This window comes from Thalia democratica, chromosome 2 (genome assembly GCF_965202585.1).
Source record: "Thalia democratica chromosome 2, ktThaDemo2.hap1.1, whole genome shotgun sequence".
Lineage (NCBI taxonomy): Eukaryota > Metazoa > Chordata > Thaliacea > Salpida > Salpidae > Thalia > Thalia democratica.
In genome coordinates, this window is record NC_139166.1 from 71748385 (window position 1) to 71769098 (window position 20714).

Genomic DNA, 20714 nt, shown 5'->3' on the forward strand with positions numbered 1-20714 from the left:
CTATTACAAAGTACATAAACAGATAAGTTAAGTCTTCCTTCTGAAAGGTTCAAAGAACTCGTTTTCACTAAACTTTTTAAAAAGGGATTTTTTTTAAACAATAAGTTTATAAGTAAGGCGTTAAAGTAAAGAAAAGTAAATGTTTTGGCGTATATGGTTTTTCATTACTAAACGTCTTTTATATATTATCGTTGAACATACCTTAGTCAAACCATATTGTAATATCTTTTGCAGTATTGACAACTCTCTCCAAAGAGGTGCCAAACTTAACAAAGAGTAACAGGTTTTTATGTATTTTTAGTACAAATAAACTAGTTTGAAGAAAGAGAAATAATGCTTAGGAAACATTAGTTTGTAAATTGATTTTTAACGCGCTAAATAATGCTGCTCCAATAACAGGTAGTTTTTTGTTTTATAAGGAAAACGCAGATTTATTATTATTGTCAAAACTTTTTTCTTTTTTAATAAAAAGGTTTTATGTAACTTTCTTATGCTTATGTTTAAAACTAACGTACTAAACCATACAACGCTTAAGAATATTTCTGCTTTACATAAAAGCTCTACTTTGTCATTGATTGTAACTTTTTGTAAACATAGAGTAAGTTTTGTTTTTTAATGTTACATCAACAGTTTTAAGTAAACGATGTTTTGTTTTTGAATCTTAAAAAAAATGCTTACATTTTAAAACTTTAGCAAAGTGAATATAAACTTCATTAAATTTATACGTAACTTGAAAAATGCATACAAAAATAATAAAGCTGAAAAATTTGTTATTAGACCTTGTTTCTCACAGATTAGTTGCGTATTAAGACGCAAATGAAAACTAAATTCTTCTTTGATAAATTAGTTTACTCATAAAGATTAAAAACAAGGTAGATATTTATTGATAACACGAAGGCCAAGTAACGTAGTAAGCTAGGTAAAAGATAAAAAAATTAAACAAAAACGTTTAATGACCATTTTTTTTTAGTTAAAGTGAGTAACATTTTACACGTACTAAAGTTGTTATTTAAAAATTTAAGAAGCTTAGCTGCTCGATAGTTGATTTAGTTTAAAATGAACTTAAAATTTTTTTTCTTTGTTTTTTAAAGATGATGTTTTAATGTTTTTTATTAAATATATGCGTTCACTAAAGCTTTTTATGTGAAAATTAATTAGTTAGTGGAGGCAAACGAACCACTATCATCTCAACTAAAAGTAAAGGAAACTTTTAAGCGTTTTAAAGAGTACAACATAAATTTCTAAATAAGTTAATTATTAAACGTTTGTGATTAAGTTTTGTTGAACTCTAAAGAACAAGTAAACAAATTACTGTATTTGTTTTAATTAAGAAAAATACCAGTCTTTATTAAGCTTATCAAATGTTTTATTTTAAAACATTAAACATGATTAGATTATTGTTGTAGAATATGTGTTTTACAATTAAAATCAGACTAAACAGTGTCATTAGTGTAAAAACTATTGACGTAAGAAAACTTAATGAAATTTCAGTAAATAACTTTACAATTTTTTTTGTCACAGTAGACACACTTACTCAACAAAATAAACTGACGGCATTTAAATAAATTTTGTATGCATAATTTTAGATTTTTCAATTAAAGTTTATAAATTTTATTAACAATTGTTTTAAGGTCTGCTTGTTTTTTTGTTGAAAATTTTGAAACCTTTATAAATATTTACTTGATTATATTTCGAGCATGCAAAAAAGAAACTTCGCGTAAAAAGGCTACGCGGAAAGAGATAGAACTATTTTCTCACAAAATCGCACTTCAAAACAAACGTCATAATGCATAAGCTTTGCGAATTTGAAATTAGTTAGACGTGTGCTTACTTCAGTGTAAATTACTGGTTTATTTAAAAAATTGTTATATATGATATAATAAGTTATTGAAAAAGTTGGTAAAGAAATTAGTTTTGGAATTGATTTTGTTGATTTATAAAAAAAAACGTCATAAACATAAGCTTTGAGTATTTTAAATTAGTTAGACGTGAGCTTAAACGTAATGTACAGGTTTAGTTTCTAAAAAAAGTTGTAAGCTGGTAGTAGAACTGGTAGATATCATAGTTTTGAGATTGATTTTGTTTATTTAATAAAAAACCTACGTCATATTGTATAAGCTTTGAGAATTTGAAATTAGTTACATGAGCTGACTGTGATTTACTGCTTTATTAAAAAATGTTAGAAGTAATAAGTTGATAGTAAAGTTGGTAGAGCAAATAATATTTCTATAATTTTTCTTTAACTAAAAAAAACTATAACGTCATTTTATAGCAAACTTTGAGATTTTGAAATTACGATAACTTAGTTTTGAGAATTTGAAATTAGTAATGTTTGTACTTTAATGTAATATACTGGTTTATTTTCTTTAAAAATATGTTATAACATGTTTTGATAGTAAATTTGGTAGAGAAATATATAGCTTTTATACTGGTTTTTGTTAAGCTGTTTAGAAATACAACGTCACTGTATAATAAGCTTTGAGAGTTTTAAATTAGTAAGAAGGGCAAACCTTCACTATAGCTCACTGGTTTTATTTTATGAAATATAGTTTAAATTATAACTTGATAGTATGATTTGTAGAGAAAATAATTTTTATATTGGTGTTGTTAATTTGTTAAAAATAAGCGTCATAAGTATGTATGTAAGTTTTGAGAAACTAAAAGTAATAAGAGCTTAGTTTGATGTGTTCATTTCATTTTAACTTTTATTAAAGCAATAAAACTAAGAGCTTGGTAAAATAGTTTAGTTAATAGGCTTTGAAAGAAATAATTTTTAGAACTATTTTCTTGAAGTTGCTTAGAAATGTTTATTCCAAAGTAACTTTGTGCTATAATTTTTTTTCAAAACAAATAATACAGTTCACGAAATTAAGACTTAATTTAATGTTTACTGAGTATGTATATTTTATATATTTTTATTAAAATTTTTTCAACTTAATTACTTTTGTTTAATTTATTTTTCTTGTTTATTTAAATTTTCAGTTATATAATACAACTAAATAGAATTATAAAAAACTGTTATGTGAAAACATTGATCGAGAAACCATTTAGAATTGATTAAAAGAATGTTTATTAAATGTTTTTAAGTATAGAATAAGGTTAAAATAATTTAGTAAAAGTAAATGCTAAAATTGTCTTTTGTATTAAGTTTTAAAGCTATTTTCAATATAAAATTGTTCTATAATTTATAACTTTTGGTTTTACTATTGTTTATCTAGCATTTTTTTAAATCGTTGCGTAAAATATATGTCCAGAGCATAAATAAATTGAGATTTGTTTTGTTAAATGTGCAACGAATTTGTTAAAATAAACAAAACCACGAATAAAAAGAAAAGGTTAGTAATTAGTTATAACGTGTATTGCGGTCACAAATTAAAGAATTAGTCATTAAAAGTAAAAAGAATATATAAACCACGCACAAAGTCGTTTTTATACATCGGTTATATTAAAAGCTGTATGAATCATACATAAGTTATGTAACAGTTGCAAAACAATAAAATAAAAAACAATTATAGAACTATGATTTATATTGCCGTCTGCTGCCATCATTATACAATGTGCTTTATTATTAAAGTATGTGTAAGGTGTTTTACTGTGTGTGTTAAAAACTTGTTTTAAGTTTATAAGTCTAAGTTTGTTTGTTTTGTTTTTAATTTTGTAGGTTGTTTTTTCCAGCAATATTATTTACTATAGATTTCCTTTTTTTTAATTTAGCGAAATAACAATGCAAAATTTAAGTTTTATTTTTTATACAGCTTTTTTAAAATGTTTACCGAAAATAAATAAAAGCACAATTAGCTGTAAATACTTAAATTCAAAACTGTTTAATTTAGTTTTATGTGCGTTTGTTGAAACTTAAAATTAAAATTAAACTTTACTTTAAACTTTTTAGATTTGTCTTTGTTTTTTGATCTTAACCAAGATGAAACTATTAATATTTCACAGCATAAAAACTTAAAAGTGACCAATATGGAAATTTTAATTAAATTTATTTTTACTTTAGCAGACAATTGATTTTTATTCTGCCAAAATATTTGCTAATTAAACGTATAATGTGTTAATGCATTATAGGTCATTTGGGAGAAAAGTCAAAAAAAAATCTTTAAGTTTTCGTGAACTTAAAATATTTTATAAGTGTTTTAGATATACTCTTAAAGTATAATTAGTTTATTTACTTTTCAAAGTTCTAAAAGTTAACTTTGCTAAATATATCTAAAAAAGCTATTTCTAACGGCTAAAACTTGCATTACTTTTTTATTCTAAAATAAACTCTTGAAAAAATAAATTCATTATTTCTCCTCTAGTAGTTGAGATCTTTTTATTCGTTTTCTTAAAACCAAAGCATATGATAATTCTTTCATATTAAATATTTGAACTTGTAGTAATGCTATTCATTTGGCGGGCTAAGCACTAAATTACAACAAAAAGTATAGTGGTTTAAACATTTTGACAACAAAAAGCTACGTACACACAAACGCATTTAAAACTGAAAAGTTTTTCAAAGAATAACTTCAAGTGAGCAACAATTATCGAGGTGTTTGAAGTTTTTAACAGTCCATTTAGTTTGCTTGCTAAATCATAGTGCGTCTGTCTTTAAAACCGACTTAAACCAAGTTTAACACGTTTGAACGTTCAAAAGATTTCAAAGATAAATGTTAAGCTTTTTATTGATAGGTATTTTACGAAAAAAAACTATGAATTAACTACAAAGGTATGTGTTTTCGTAGTAGGTGATTTTATTTAGGATAATAAAATACTCAGAAAGCTTAAACTAAATCCGTAAACTAATATCTAAAAACGTAACTGCCTACTGAAACAAAGATTTTAGTCTAATAAGCTGTAAAGGCTGTCTGTTCAAAGCTTGTATAAAGATTAGTTTAGTGTTTGATAGTAAATAGAGTTAGTTTTATGAAGTAAATTGTTTAAGCTCGTTAGTTTAATACACAAAAGAAAGCGTTAAAGGAAGACTAGTGTTTGATGTAATCGCTGGAGTAAAGTGTTTTAACTTGCGTTTATCTTTTGAAATCGTTTCAAAGTTATTTGTGAACGTAATAGTACTAGAACATAAAAATAAAATATAATAAAATCAAACCAGTATTTGCATTCTATGCTAAAATATCGAACCATTGCTCGTTTTCGTATATTTTAAGTTTACATTTGTTAAATTTAATATTCTGTTGTTTTTACCCCAACTTTTGAAACTTGTTACAAAAGATCTCTATTTTTAGAAACTAACTATATATGTAAGTATATTGTTTGCAATTATAAAGTTAAATATATTCATATTTTAGCCAAAAATTAACTTTAAAGGAATTTTGTTTTTGAGTTAAACTTTTATTGAAAATAAGATTAATTTGGAAAGTACTGTTCAAACAACTAGAACTTGTATCTTTAATTGAAAAAAAATTAATAGAATTAGAAAAAACCTTAGATGTAAATAATAATGACAACAAATAAGCTTAGCAAGGAAAAAAAATTAAAGCTTATTGATTAATCGCAGACTAATCTTTTTACAAGTTTAAAATATATTTATTAAATTTATATGTGTCTGCACAAACATGTATTGATTTTTCTTAAAATTTTCAAAAATATTCACATTTATTTTTGAAGTTAGTAAATCATTTGACATAATTTCAGTCAAAAATAAATGTATTATTTAATCTGTCCAAAAAATTGTCACATTTTGTTTTAAAATATCTGAACGTTACATAAAATCTTCTACCGTGGTTATTTTCTATCTCATGTTCAAAATAGTATAACTTAACTTGTTATCATTTGAATTTATTTAGTTTAAAAATTAATAAATTTATAATAAAGCTCTGAATAGTTGACCTAAAAAAAAGATTTAACATTAACAATTTTAATTAAATTATAGCAAATATTGAACACCATAGTCAAAGTAATTTGTTCATACGCTACCACATTCTGCAACAAAATGTTTTTAAACTTAAAACAAATATATAAAAACGTTATTAGTTGTAAAAAATTAAAACTATTTTAATTAACTTTTAACAAAACAAATAGATGTTGTAGATGTCAGAATATTAGAAAAACTAAATTTCAGGTAAAATAAACAAGTAACAAAATGTCAAATTTTACAACAAACATCCCAAACACGACGAAAAACACGACCTTTGTTGACCCTCTGTCTCTGTTATGCAACGTCACAACCATATACGAACTAGGGGATTTTCCCGACGTCGCAACCTACTGCCGGCACTGCGACCCGGTCAACTACTGGTGCGGGAGATACGACGGCAAGAGGGCGTTCCAGCTGGCCTACCTGGTGCTGGTCATCGTTGTGGGGGTTTTCGGGAATTTATTGGTAATTGCGAGTATAAACTACGCGAGGAGGCTGTACAAGCACGGTAATGTGTTCGTAGTGAATCTGGCAATCGTGGATCTGATGGTTAGTTTTACACTTAGATGTTTTAACTGTTTTTTCTATAATGTGTTCGTGGTTTGTCTTGTTGATATAATTGTTAGATTTGTTATTTGTTTTTATATTTGAAAATAGTTAATATAAATGACAAATTTTTTATTATTTTAAACTATTGTTACAATTTAAAGAGTAAATTTATTTTTATTTTTAACTATTATTTTAAAAAAATAAAGAACTAGCTACTGATAATTTTAGGGTCGTAAATAGTTATATTTTAAGGTTTTAAGTATATAGATTTTAGTAGATCCCCAACTCAAAGTATGATTAAATTTAACTAAATAGTTATACAAAGTTCAAGAAATAAAGTATAACTTTTTATCGCAATGTATAACGTTGCTTATTTAACTATTTTTTTAGTGGTACCATTAAACAATAAACATATGTTCAGTCTTTTAAAATGTTTTTGATTTCATAAGAAACTGTTAAGGTTTGTACCACAAGTTTTTTATTAGTTTATTTATTTTACAGAAACATGCTGTGTTTTTTCTTAAAAACGGTTGTTTAAAAAGCATTTAATACTGAACAGTTGATTATTATAAAGAATTTAAAACTGTTGAAAAATTAAATTATAAAACTTAAATGTTTTCCTTAAACAAAAAAAAAAACCTTGAAGTTGACTTTATCAAACATTAAGCGTAAATATGAAATAAAATCAACCTTGAAAGTGATAAGATTTAAATTAATTAAACATGCACGGCTGACAGTCTGGATTTTACATTAGGATTTTCATAGACAACAAAATAATCAATAACATATCATTACTTATATTGATATTTTTAATCCAAGTAATCAATAATATTAAATCTTCTCAGTTTCATGACTCTTCGTAAAACTGTCTATAAAATAAAATTTTTGAATAAAAAGAATTTTTTTATTGAATATTTCCGGAAAAATTACTAAAGACTAAATTGAACACAAACTTGACCTTGAAGTTTTTAGATTTTTAAATTTTTAAAAAGATTATCGAGAAAGTTAAGTTTTGACAAACCTTTCAAGTTTTTTACCGGTATCTATAAATAATGAATGAAACTTAGTTTTTTCGGATATTTTGTTCTGGTTGCTTATTTTAATGCAAAAAGTAAATATTTTGTAAAGTCTTTTTAGTATTTTATTCTTAAAACACACGCCTTAATTAAAGTAATAAGCTTGAATCAAATTAAAATAAAACTTGTTTTAACTAAGTTTTCTACAGCATCTAAAAGTATTAACTAGTATTAAGTGTGGTGTAAAGTTTTTGAATTACTTAAACTTAGATCGTATATTAATAAAAATACTTCATTCCACTCACGACAAAAAACTTTCCATGCTTATATTAATATCTAACTATTTGTATTTAGTAAATATTAATAACTTAAACTACTCTAATATTTTATCAGTTTTGATACTTTTATTATTAAAGAAGAAACGAGTAATTGCTTCATTTTACACCAAAAATATTTAATGGCTTTTGTTTTAAATATCCGTTCAGTAAATAGTAAAGTTTTCAAAATTTCAAGTAAAAGTCGCTAAGCAATAATTGAAATAATTGTAGACGTAAAAAGATTTAATGAATTCAATTTATTTGTTCTTAAAGATATGCATATTTTTTGAAAAAAGTAGCTTTTCTTTGGGAAAACTAAAAGTGCTACTTTCTTTTAAAACCATAAGATAGACAGACTACACATTTATTAAAATTTTTTAGAAGCTGAAGATAATCAATAAAATTTTATCAGTTTTTGATATCTCTGATCAAGCAAACATAAATATTTAATTTTGCTACTCGTGACTTTCAAAACTGTCTCTAAAATTGAATTATCAATCAAAACGGCTCAGTTGTCTTGTTTTTTTTTTATTAGATTGAATTTAGCAATAATTTGAGTCTTACCTTCTTAAACTTTTTCCTAAAAATTTATAAGTTATTCATTTTTTAAATTAAACTTAGACAATTAATTTTTATGCTTTTTAAACTTTGTACATGCTTAAAAACTAGTCGATAAATGGCAAAGTCAAAGTTGTCTTGCAATAGTATAGAAATTACTCGTTTTTGTTTGTTTGTTGAACAGCAAAATATAAAGTTGCGAATTTAGCTTGTTGGTTAACATAATTTACATTCTACAACCTTTAAACGCAGTAAAACTACACGAAAAAAAAACGTTTTTCTAAATCTGGCTAATAAAAAAGTATATTCTAGTGACTCAATTGTGGAAAGAAAAAGACCAATTAAGTTCTTATTATATTTTTGACACTTTATTTAGCTTTTAGGAGTAAACGTACTTTTTGTATACACTTAAGTACTTTGAGCCTTTATAAACTGTTTTTTCTTCTGTTGCTGTTAATTGTTAAACGAACATCTTACAACTGGTTGCAAATCTACATATATTTTTTTAGTTTCATCCTACAATTTAAAATTAACCTACTAATTAAGTTTTTACACGGCTAATACTCAAACTGTTTACATGAATTACTTACCTCGACTGTTTAATAAAAATACTAGTATTAAGCAAATTTATATGAATTAAATAAACTATGTAAACTTAATGATTTTCCCACAGCTGACAGGAATATACCTACAACACGTGTTTGCTAACATACTGAAAACTAAATAAATATTCATAATAAATAATACTAAAACTAATTAATAAAATTTATCTAAACATTTTTTCACAGCTAACAGGAATATACTTACCACACGTGTTTGCAAACGTACTGAAGACGGAACAAGCCATTGGTGACGTCCCCTGTTACGTTTTCGGCGTTTTCGTGTTCTTCGCTTGCACCTGCTCGATATACAACCTTGCGTTGATTGCAGTTAACAGGTAATTTGATTGTTTTTACTTATTTTTTCTTAATTTGTTGTCACTACTTTATTACGCCATTTTGCTTGTACTTGATCCATATGCAACCTTCTACTTACCGAAGTAAATAGGTTTGTTGTTCTATAAACTTTTATTTTCTCAAGTGTTTTTCCGCTTGCACTTGCTCTATATACAACCTGGCTTTGACTGCTGTGAACAGATAATTATTACTTTTAAATTATTATATCTTTTTAGTTATATTTATTCTGTGTATTTTTGGTGTACTTGCTCGAAATACAATTTGTAAATACAATTAATGTAAAAAAGTTTTAAATTGTTTAAATTTATTTTAGTTAGTTGGTTAGTCTTTTCGTGTTTACAAAGTGAAATAAAGAAAGTTCTAAATCTTAATTTTACTTTTTTGTAAGTAATAACTCTATTTTACTGCTTGTATTGCTAAATAAGTTCTCCTAAGATTTTAATAAAAACCTTATTTAGAAAAGTCAATTAGCTTAAAAATTACTAAGAATACTTAACTGTAAATTAAGTTCGAGAAATCTCTATTGTATGTATGATTTATTAGTGACAGATTATCTAATACGATAGGACAGAGTGAAAATTATTAAATTTAGATTTATTACTTGATAACTTAAAAATACACAAAATTAACATTTAATGTAATGTGTACAAAGTTTACAACATGTTTACCCAAAAATGGGTTTGATACTTACTAATGCAAAAAGTATAAAAGTGAATGATGTTTCAAGCAGAAAGCAATGGTAAATTTGAATATTGTAAATAAATTAAAATCTTTTTTTTTGATTTTTACCTTGAAAATGATATTGTGTGTACAATGCTTTAGTGTACATGCTTTATATGAATACGAGTGTTTATTGTACTATATTAGTAACTTAACAGTTTAAAAAAATTTAGAGATTAAAAATCCATTTTTTAAGTAAAACTGCTTATAAAAATAATATTTGAAGTCTAATTATAATAGTTGAAACTCACCTGCTTTACATTTTTTTACAATATTTGAAATAAGTAATAACTAATTGTTTAATACTAAGAAAAAATATTTATTTTGAAATTTACGTAGGTCTGTATTTTAAAATAGATAACCGAAGCTTTTGTAAACGAAATCTTAACTTAATTACTTGCTTGCAATAGCTATTGTCGTGAAACAGGCTATTTTTGTTTACAAACTATGCTAAACTTCGTTTATGTTTAGAGATTTTATTGAATTCTTTTATGGTTGTGTGAAAGATAAAAAATAATTTTTATTTATCTATTTAAACGTTTTAATGAACTTTTTTATTCACTTTAAAGTATATAACATTAATCTTTAACAAAAAAATCGATGCCTATCAAATATTTTGTTTATTAGTGACACATTAGTAGGTTAAACAAACAATTAGCACATTCCAATTTAGATATATGTCTCTGTAGCGTGCGGCTAAGGTATAAATAAATAATTATGAGAAAAAAAAATTTGCATGAAAAATTTACTAACGAGAAAATTTTTACAGTTTTAATAAATGTTAAACTTTGTACACTACCTTTCTTAATATATTAAACAATTTATTTATTATAAAGTCAATACTAGTTTTATTTAACTTAATGTAATACATATACACTAGTAATTTTGGTATAGATGTAGTAATGTTTCAATAATCAAACTTTTAAAGACATTCTAAAGGGTATTTTCTTAAAAAGAAAGTTAAAACAAGTATAAAAACAAATTATACAGTAATCTTCCTTTATTCTACCAACATATGTTTCTGTGTGTCAACGAATTAACTGTGTGTTTGATTCGTTGACACACAGAAACATATGTTGGTAGAATGAAGGAAGATTACTGTATAATTTGTTTTTATTTATATTCCAGTGAAGTTACTTCACTAGGGTCTTTTGTTAGCAAACAATTAAACCTATATTTTGAACAGTTAAAACAAGTATATAAATTTTAACTGCCTAAATAAATTTGTCGTACACAATAAAATTATTATTACTATGCTATTTAAGTTGTGAATATTGTTTTTATGTGTAAAATGTTTTATTTAGTTTGTAAGAAAGGAAATATTTGTGATAAGTTTTTTTTTATAAAGTAATATTTTCAAAACAATATATTAATTTAAAAAAAACTTTTACATTTTTTTCGAAGCTTTACCTATTTTTTCAACCTTGTATACCTTAAGGTATTCCGAAACTATTGTTTTTAAAGTATCTATCTACTTCAGTGATTCCAATGATTTTAGCCAAACTAAAATTCTTCATACAGATACTTATCAATAATTCACTCCACACTGTACAACAAGATGTTTTCAAAGAAACGTATCATCATATTCGCTGTGTTGAGTTGGGTCTGGTCTTTTGCGCTCGGAATTCCCATCATAACTGGATGGAGCAGTAGCGGGTAATTAGTATATATATATATATATATAAATTGTACATAAGTTAAAAAACTATAAAAATTGACTCAAGTGCTCAATTAATACAAAACTTGAGGGCTTGATCACCATAAGCTTCTCAACCTTGTTACTTTTAAGCTGTGAGGATCCTTATAGGTGAAACATTGTCAGCTGAGTAACAATCTACTGTTTAATTTTGATATTTGTATAATGTTTAATTTTTTGTTCATCAATATTTTTAATTTATCTTAACAAAAAAAGATTAAATGAATGTTCGAAATCGATTAGTAAACATGTTAGTGTTTTTTTTTTTATTTACTAAGCTAAGTGGTTAAACTTTTAGACAACATTAAACAAAGTTTAAAATCTAAAAGGTCAATAAAATTTAATGTAAAACGGAATGTTCTTTGTAAAAAAGATTGCCAATAAAATTTAATGTATAACGGAATTTTCTTTGTATAAAAGATTGAATCTATTTAATTCAAACTTCTGAATTATAACGGTAGTAAAAGACTTAAATATACTTAATACATTTTCTATTATATAAAAATCTAAAAAAATGTAAAAAATCAAAAAATATAAATATCTGTTTATACTCTTTTTTTTAAATATATGAATGGAAATGTCAAGCATGAAGCTAGGATAAGATTCATAATATATCTTACAACTTAATTTGTTTTTTAGCTACGATTGGAAGATGCAAATATGTACTTGGAATGATACTTACGATTTATCTTACAACTGGTTTGCTTCAGTGACTGCTGTGTTTTTCCCACTAATAGTCACCACATTCTGCTATATATCACTTTTCAGGTTGGTTACATTTGTTTATTAAACACTTATTAGTTAAGTGTTCTTACCATTGTTTGTTATTTTATTCTTCTATATTTCATCTTTCAAGTAAATTTTGTTCTTTACTTAGTTCATGTTTTAGTTGTAGTAACAAGTTACCAACAGCAACATGCTGTTTTGATTAACATAAACTTTATTATCATTAACAAAATTAGTATTTAGCATGTGAACAAATAAAGTTGACTGATTCTAAATGAGGCTAACTGTTTTTTATTGATTTATGTTTGCTAAGTGTAGCTATTAAAACTATTAGTAACGATAAAATATTTTTAGTAAGTTTATGGATAGATCAATTTTTTTTTCAAAGTTTAAAATAAAGAACAGAGGTACATCATTTAAGTATAGATAATTATTATCTACTAGAAAAAACTAGGACTAAAAACTTTTTATTTATCTTAATTTCTTATTAGTGTCTTACTAATAATAAGTATTATGAAAATATTTATTTTATTGTTTTTTGGTTAAAAAAGTAATATATAGTTATTTTTAAACATTTTTGAAGTAAAATGACTAACAAAACTTTTAAAATTGTTTAAAAATTAAAAAAGACTGACAAAAATTCATCCAAACAAATAAGCTTATAAAAACTATTTACGATAAAATTGTACTTTAAAAGTACAAAAAAAAAGTTGAGTTCTCATTAAATAATAAGATTATGAAACGACTATCAATTTTTTTTGTTAAATCAGATTATTCAGTATTTAATTTATTAGAGAAACGTCAAAAATAAAATTAATTTAAATATTGTGTTATATAACACTAAACTTTTCTAAAACGCTTTTTCATCAAAAAAAGAAACTCTTTTTAAGATTAAATTCTATACGCAGCTTAAAAGTTACAGATCAATAACCAAAAGAATAAAGCTTATTAGTTCTGAAAACAACTAGCTTGTCTAATACATTACACGCCAAATATGCTAGTGTTCGGGAAAAATTAAATTAGTGGCCTTTGACCCTTAAAGTGCTTATTCATTTGAGAAATTTTAAAAACGCAGTGTTATATTTAAATTAAACTTTTATCTTAGAATGCGTTTAAGTTTTGCTTATAAACTTTTAGTCGTATTTACTTATCATATTAACATGTAAACTTTGTACGTTTTTATTGATTTCAGATTTATGAAAATAAATAGTCGAGCGAAATTTTTTATAATAGCAGGCAATCAAAAATTATTTGAACAAACTTCACATTTAGATTAAAGTATATTTTTTGTTTTAAGCATAAGTTAAATTTGATAAAATTGAACAAATTTTTAGTTTTTTCTGTTCTATTTTTGTAAGGTATTCATAACGCTATATCTTCTACTTTTTAAAGGATCAAGCTTGGTATGATTGTTTTTCATTTTTCAAGTACTAACTGTAGTATGTTTGACATAGAAAAATATTTGATATCTAAACAAAACTTTGGTTTTGGATATGCACTTAGTGTCCTAACGGCTTAGATTTTGAAGCTAAATAAAATATTTTAATTAAATTTACTTAAATAGCACCTAGTTTGTTTTATTAATACCGAAAAGAAATTAAAAAAAGTATTTATGCACTTAAACTTGTTAAAATAAAGACGTTTTACATTAAAAAATAGTGTTCTTAAAAATAAAATATCTTAATACATTTTATATTTAGGTGTAATTTTCGTACTTTACTGATAACATAAGTATAGTTAAAGCTTATAATACTTTACTATATATGATATGAAAATTCAGTGACTAATAAGACTGTATAAGCATAACTTAACATAAGACTTAGTCATCATTTTATTGTATTCATCTATTAACTACATCTAACCAATATAATTCATTGCCTGAATGTAATGAAATAAACTCAAGTGATGTTTAGTTTTTAAGTTTACTTGAACTCATAAAAGGTTGATTAATAAGTTAAAACGAAAAAATAAAGTTTTGCTACTAAGATTTGCTTTAAATACCGAAAGATTAAAACTAACGTCATTTCTTAAAACTGTTTTACCCACCAAATAGTAATTATAAATTTCTTATTTAATTAGCAACATAAGATTATTTCTTGAACGACAAAAAACACGCTCAAAAATTTTGGTCCAAGAACCCGGTGTACAAAAATATCGGTTTATGAGTCAATATATCAAACAAAAACTCTAAACAAGTATTAATGCTTTTCATAGTGGTATACGAAGCTTTTTAGTATTTATAACAAAAATCCACATTATAACAACTGGCTGAAGTTACTTAAATAACATTTGCAACAAAAAATATTGGTTATAAAAGCAAATTATGCAAAATAACAAACTTGTTTTTTATTAATCTTGATAATTTTTCTACTATAACGAAATAAAAGATACTAAAAAAGTTTTTCTAATTAAAAAAAAATATTTAAGCTATTTTTTAAAGCTAAAACTTTTTGTCAGTTGGTTGTTTAAAAACAATTCTTCAAACAGAGCGGTCCGCAAGAAAAGCATGACAAGGAAGTCATTTTCAACTGGTACTGAAAGAAGAAAATCAATAAAAAAGAAAACTACTAAAAAAGAACTTATGTTGCTTAGGTGGTCAAGTTTGTGTATTATCAGACTATATACTTTTTTATAGTTTTTTTTTCACAACTTTATAACTCAAAAATTAATTAATTTAAGCATAGTTACTACACAGCTTTAGCAAAAAATCTCTTTTTTAGAACTGAGTTAAATTGGATTGTTTTATTTTCGATATATAAAAGTATTTATATTTTCAATATATAAATATGAATAACTTCAAGTAGATTTAATAACGTAGTATTAATAAAAAAACAATGATAATGTTAAAAAGGTTTTAGAGAACTTTAGCAGTAGGTGTGAACTGTTATTTGTGTATTTAAGTTGATTAATAAATTATTTAAACACCTAACAAAACGTAAGCATTAATAGTGGTTGTTTTTGCACTTAGTTGGGGTGAAATGTTATTTATATAATTATTATTTATAAAAAATAAGTTATTTTTTACCAGAACTTTAGCCCTAACAGTTGTGGTTTTCTTTTTGAGCTGGGGTGGATACGCATTGGTTATCATCATAGACCCGAGAGGAATTAATCACAATGCCAAAAAGGTTGGTCTAAAAAAATTAAAAGGAAAGACTATTTTTTTGCTAGTGTTGTTCAATATAGTTTTCTTTTCATAGAGGTTTCTCAGCAATAGGAGTTTTTTTAGATTTTATAGTTATTTTTCAAATCGTTCAGCTAAATTTTCAGTTAGCTTAAGTCAATCACATTTTTTTGTTTATAACTCATAGCTTCTTAGAACTATTCACAGTTTTCTTTCTTATAAGTAATATTTCCCTGAACTTTAAAGATAGTCAGGATTTATATTTTTTACGTACTTTTAATAAAATTCAGGTGTTCGGATGGTTGGGCCTTTCCAACTCCTGCCTGAACTTCATAATATACGGGTTGATGAACAAGGTGTACAGGAGGGACTACTTCAGACTCCTGAAGAAGATCTTCTGCAAAGAATCCCAACCAACAGTGCAACTGTTAGTATTGTTTAATTTTTCAAATTTAAAAGTTTGCTATATCTTATAATAACTGTTGTTTTTTGTCTGATGTCTGTATTGATATCTCAATCCACCGTGGATTTGTTAGCATTGGAATTTTTTTTTAAACTATGTATTATGTTAAGAAAAACAAATATTTCGATTTTTATACTGGTATCTCAACCCACCGTGCAAATGTGAGTATCTTAAATTATTTTGTACAAGTACATTAAAAGTTGTTTTTCTGTTGCATTTATTGGTTTTGTAATCCAACTGTTGTTGTTTCGTTTCAGTCTGATCTAACAATATCTAGTTTTATTTAAAATAGCAAAAAAGTGGTATTTTACAGTTTAATTTCTTTATCTTTTTATAAAAAATTTGGTTTTGTGGATTGAAACGAAAGGAAAATAAGTTTAGTCTAGACAATCACTGTTGTTAAGCGACGAATGTAACCTTCCTTGTTTTCAGTTTCCTTTAAAAACGTGACATTTGAATGTTGAAATCTATAGTGTGACTAATAGCTTCCTTTATTTAATGATTAGAGAAATGTTATTCAAAAACTTGTTAATCTTTGCTATTGATATTTTCAGTAGTTTAATGTAAAATCTTGTGTGGTATTTATTGTATGTTTAATGTTGGTATGACAACTTAAGTGTTAGTTTGAAGTGTTTGTTTTTCATAATTCATTCATTTTTACTTATTACTATAGAACATTAAACGTCAAAAAAAAGACTTGGTCCTAGAACTTGTTAAACAATGAACCTATACTTAAATCTATATTAAATTATTTAAATTTCAAATGTATATACTTAATGTGTTTTTCTGATTAAATATAACTTGAAGTAGATCACTATTTATAGTTAATACATAATTTAATCCACCTTGACAGAACATTCCAACTTTTAATATTTTTAACATAAATTATTTTTTATTGTGACAGAAAACCTAATAACCTTTGAAAATAAAAACAGAATGTTTATTTCTGACAGAAGTAACAGTAAATACGATTTAATCAAAATTTATAATATTAGAGGTATATTATTTTAGGCTTAGATAAAATTTGACAAATTTTTTCAAATATATTTGTTACTAAATTTAATCGTGAAACTAGTGTATTTGTGAATTTAAAAGTAATACATACGTTGTATCCGGTGTTATATAATACGTCAAAGCACGTTATTAAACTATGTTTTTTTTTAAAGTTTATTATTTTTAGAAATAAAGTAAAGGTGATTAAAAACAATATAAATAAACTAAAAATCAGAATCACTAAAATTTCTTTTTGAGTAATAAGAAATGTGCTTTCAACTTGGCGTTTATTTTTTCTTATGACAGTAAAAAAGTTACTCTTTTTATTTAATGCTTACTTATATTGCTAACGATAACATAAGTAAAACAGTGCAATGCTTACACTTACAGCAATACTAATACTTAACCAAACTGCTTACAGCTTCTTAATCACTTATGACACTAACAATTTCACAAATTTTTTACAGCTTGCTAATTAAATATGTATATCTATATATACATATATATTAGATAACATAAACTGCTTACAACTTGTTATTTATAGCACTATTAATAACATACAAAATGCTTATAGCTTGTTTATAAATAATATTGCAAGTAATTTCATTGTTACAACTTTAACTTTACTTCTAATAACTTCACAAATACTTACAGCTTATAAATTAATAATTAACCAACTAATTATATTACAAAATGCTTACAGCTTGTTATTTATAATACTAATAACACACAAAATGCTTATAGCTTGCTAATTGTTGCATGTTTATCACAACAGATCATCATCAGACTTCACTTCTTCTTACAGAAAGAGAATGAAGATCAATTCTGCATCTACATCAAAGGTACATTAAAATACTTGTGTTTTTAAGTTAGTAATTTTATATCAGTGCCAATTAATGTACTTGTCAGATTTTAAAAACCTTGGTGTTGATTAGCATAAGTTTTTTTTTCTATGGAGGTTTAATAAAATAGATTATTTTTATAACACTGTGCTATAAAATACACTTATTTTTCACGGCTTTAGATATCTAGATAACTTTGCCAATTTGAAAAAAAAGTTGTATATAGAGTGTATACATATGTTTTTAAAAATCACTTTCACATTTTTTTAAATACCACGTCTAGCTGTTTCAATAGATTAACTTTTATAAATATTGTTTTTTAAACTCCAAAATGTACTTAAATTACTAATGAATCAATTTTACATATTACTTTAAAGTATGTTAAATTAAAGTTTGGAAAATGATACTTCATCCGAATCTTGGTATGTTAAGAGTGTCTTTGTACTTTTTACTAACTTCATAAAAAATAACATCAACAAAAATAATAACTTTTTGATATACATCAGCATGCTATGTGTGTTATTCAAAGCAAAAGTAAATTAAATCAATGTTTTCATCATTATAAACAGATTGTATTTTTCAAACTAACAAAATTAACAACAAAAATTAGTTAAATTTAATATTGCAGTATAAATTGTGCCGTGAAAACAAAAAAATACAAGTATAATTGAGATGTTTCGTTAAAGTAAGCATAAGGAGTCAGAGTAGTATACATTTTAATCAAACAAGTTGAAAATAAGTTTTCACAAAAAGAAAACCTTAAGCTAGGTACATAGCTTAGGTTTTATACATAAAGTATATTTGTAAGTGCATTCTTTTTAGTAAATGCGATAATTAATATAATTTTGCATTTTGTAGATAATTTTATTCAATAGCATGTTATCTAAAAATAAACACTAAACATCTAATGATGTGCATACGACAACTCTTATAACTTGATTTTAATTACTAAAATTAAAAAATGAATAATTGTTTTGAATAAGCTTAGTTTCAAGAACCTTAAGCGTATTCATTTTTTAATGCTTTTACTTAAACTAACACTTGAAATATTGGTTTTGCTTTCTAAAAACTACGCAACGGAAACACAAAAATGACGGTGAAAAACAATAAACAACAATAAAATTTCAAAACTCAATTTTTAAAGAACCTGTTTCTATTGTGGTTTTGTTATAAAAGCAAATAACTTTGATTCGAAAATACAAATGGTTCGTTTTCATTTAAAGAATTATGATGGGTCGAAAGTAAAAAAATAAATTGTAGTAGTGAATTACAGTATACCTTGAAAGTTTTCTTAATTTTTTAAAATAGTTTATATTTGAAAGCGTTGTAATACTTACATCCTGCTTTACCTATCCGTGATGTGAATCATTTGTTTTTTACGTCATAAAGCTTACGTATTAAAAATATCAAAAGTATCAACGATTGCAACTGACACTGAAACAGCCCTACTTGAGAGAAAAAATTATCTCTAATAAATAAAACTTATTTTACATAATTATTTCTAATTCATTCCTGAATTTTCTCCCAACCTGGCGGTGTAAAGAATTTGTTTTAAAAATATTTAAATAAATTATAATATTTCATGTGGTAAACCCTTTGTTCACCAGAAAAAGCCATATTTGCCCCAAGCATGTAGCCAAACAGTGCTTGCTATGGTTTGTAAACAGTCAGGGTTCTGAAATGAGGGCAATCTGATTTGTTGTCACTTATTTTGAAAGTTTTTATGTTGAAATGCAATTTCGTAATTTCAACTTGTAACTGTATGTTAACAAAAGTGGTTAAATAAAACTAAAACATTCGCATCGTTCAAAATTCATTTTGAAAAAATTAAAACTTTTGCCGTAATCAAACAGTTTCGATATGTTTTAAAGAACATATAATAAAAATAACTTGAAATATAAGGATAAAACTTAATACTTTAAGCGTAAAGCTTATTTAACAAAATAAGTTTGTGGTGATATTATGAAGCTTCCATGGTTACAAAAGTTACTAACTTCATTTAACAATAAAACTGACATAAAACTTACAGCTGCTAACGACCATTATTTAAAAAAATGTTTTGCGAAAATGTTACATTGTTTCAACTTACTAACAATATTAAATTTAGGTTATTTTGGTTAATTTTTTTTTCTCTCTGATTTTTATAAAACATTGTATACAAACTTGATACTAACAAACAATGAGTATAGAGTTAAAAAACTTTTTGTTTCTATCATAGAACTGTAACTGGTATAAAAAACTTTAAATGTTTTGAGAATCTGTTTTCAATATTTAGTAAAGTAACTTAATTAGAATAAAAATGAAGGTTAAGGAAATGCTTATTTTTTAATCAAACAATAACGTTTTATCAGAATAACACAATAGTAGAAGATTTAAGAGTCAACAAAAGCAATCCTGACATTAACAAAATTTAAAGAAGAAAAAGTAACTTTGAGAAAAAGTAAAAAAGTTATGGAAAGATAAATAACTTTTTAAAGATTTTTTGTGCTATTTTACATCAGTTTCGAAATATAAAAACGATAGTGAAAATTTTTTCATAAGCATAAAAGTTTTACAATTTTTATTTTCTATTATATTATCAATTGTGCAATAGAGTTTAAGTGTGTAATTTGTCTGTAAATACTTTGCACTAAAAAGTTTTTTTACAGTTATACTTTAATTGTACATAATTAATTTTCTTAATTTTACTGAAATTTTGTTTTGTAGTTTAACAATCATATTTTTTAGTTTTGACCATGAAAATTTTTAGTTACGAAAAAAACTTTGTACCAAAAAATACAACTTTTTTGTTGTTTACAGATAATTATTATAAAAGCGTTTTTTTCAATTTTTATTTATTTCTCATTAGTTACTTAAAAATTTAACTTTTATTTAAATTTAAAATACTTAAACAC

At 24.6% G+C, this 20714-nt stretch overlaps 1 protein-coding gene across 1 annotated transcript; it reads left to right on the top strand.

The window, feature by feature from the left end:
• Positions 1–6085: 6085 nt before the first annotated feature.
• Positions 6086–20419, top strand: LOC145828914 (melatonin receptor type 1C-like). Its single transcript, XM_082936660.1, has 9 exons — positions 6086–6409; positions 9089–9237; positions 11498–11632; positions 12312–12440; positions 14886–14990; positions 15427–15526; positions 15813–15949; positions 17754–17820; positions 20172–20419. Exons 1-9 carry the CDS (start codon positions 6086–6088, stop codon positions 20232–20234), a joined length of 1209 nt encoding a protein of 402 aa, XP_082792786.1. The 3' UTR covers positions 20235–20419.
• The last annotated feature ends 295 nt before the right edge of the window (positions 20420–20714 follow it).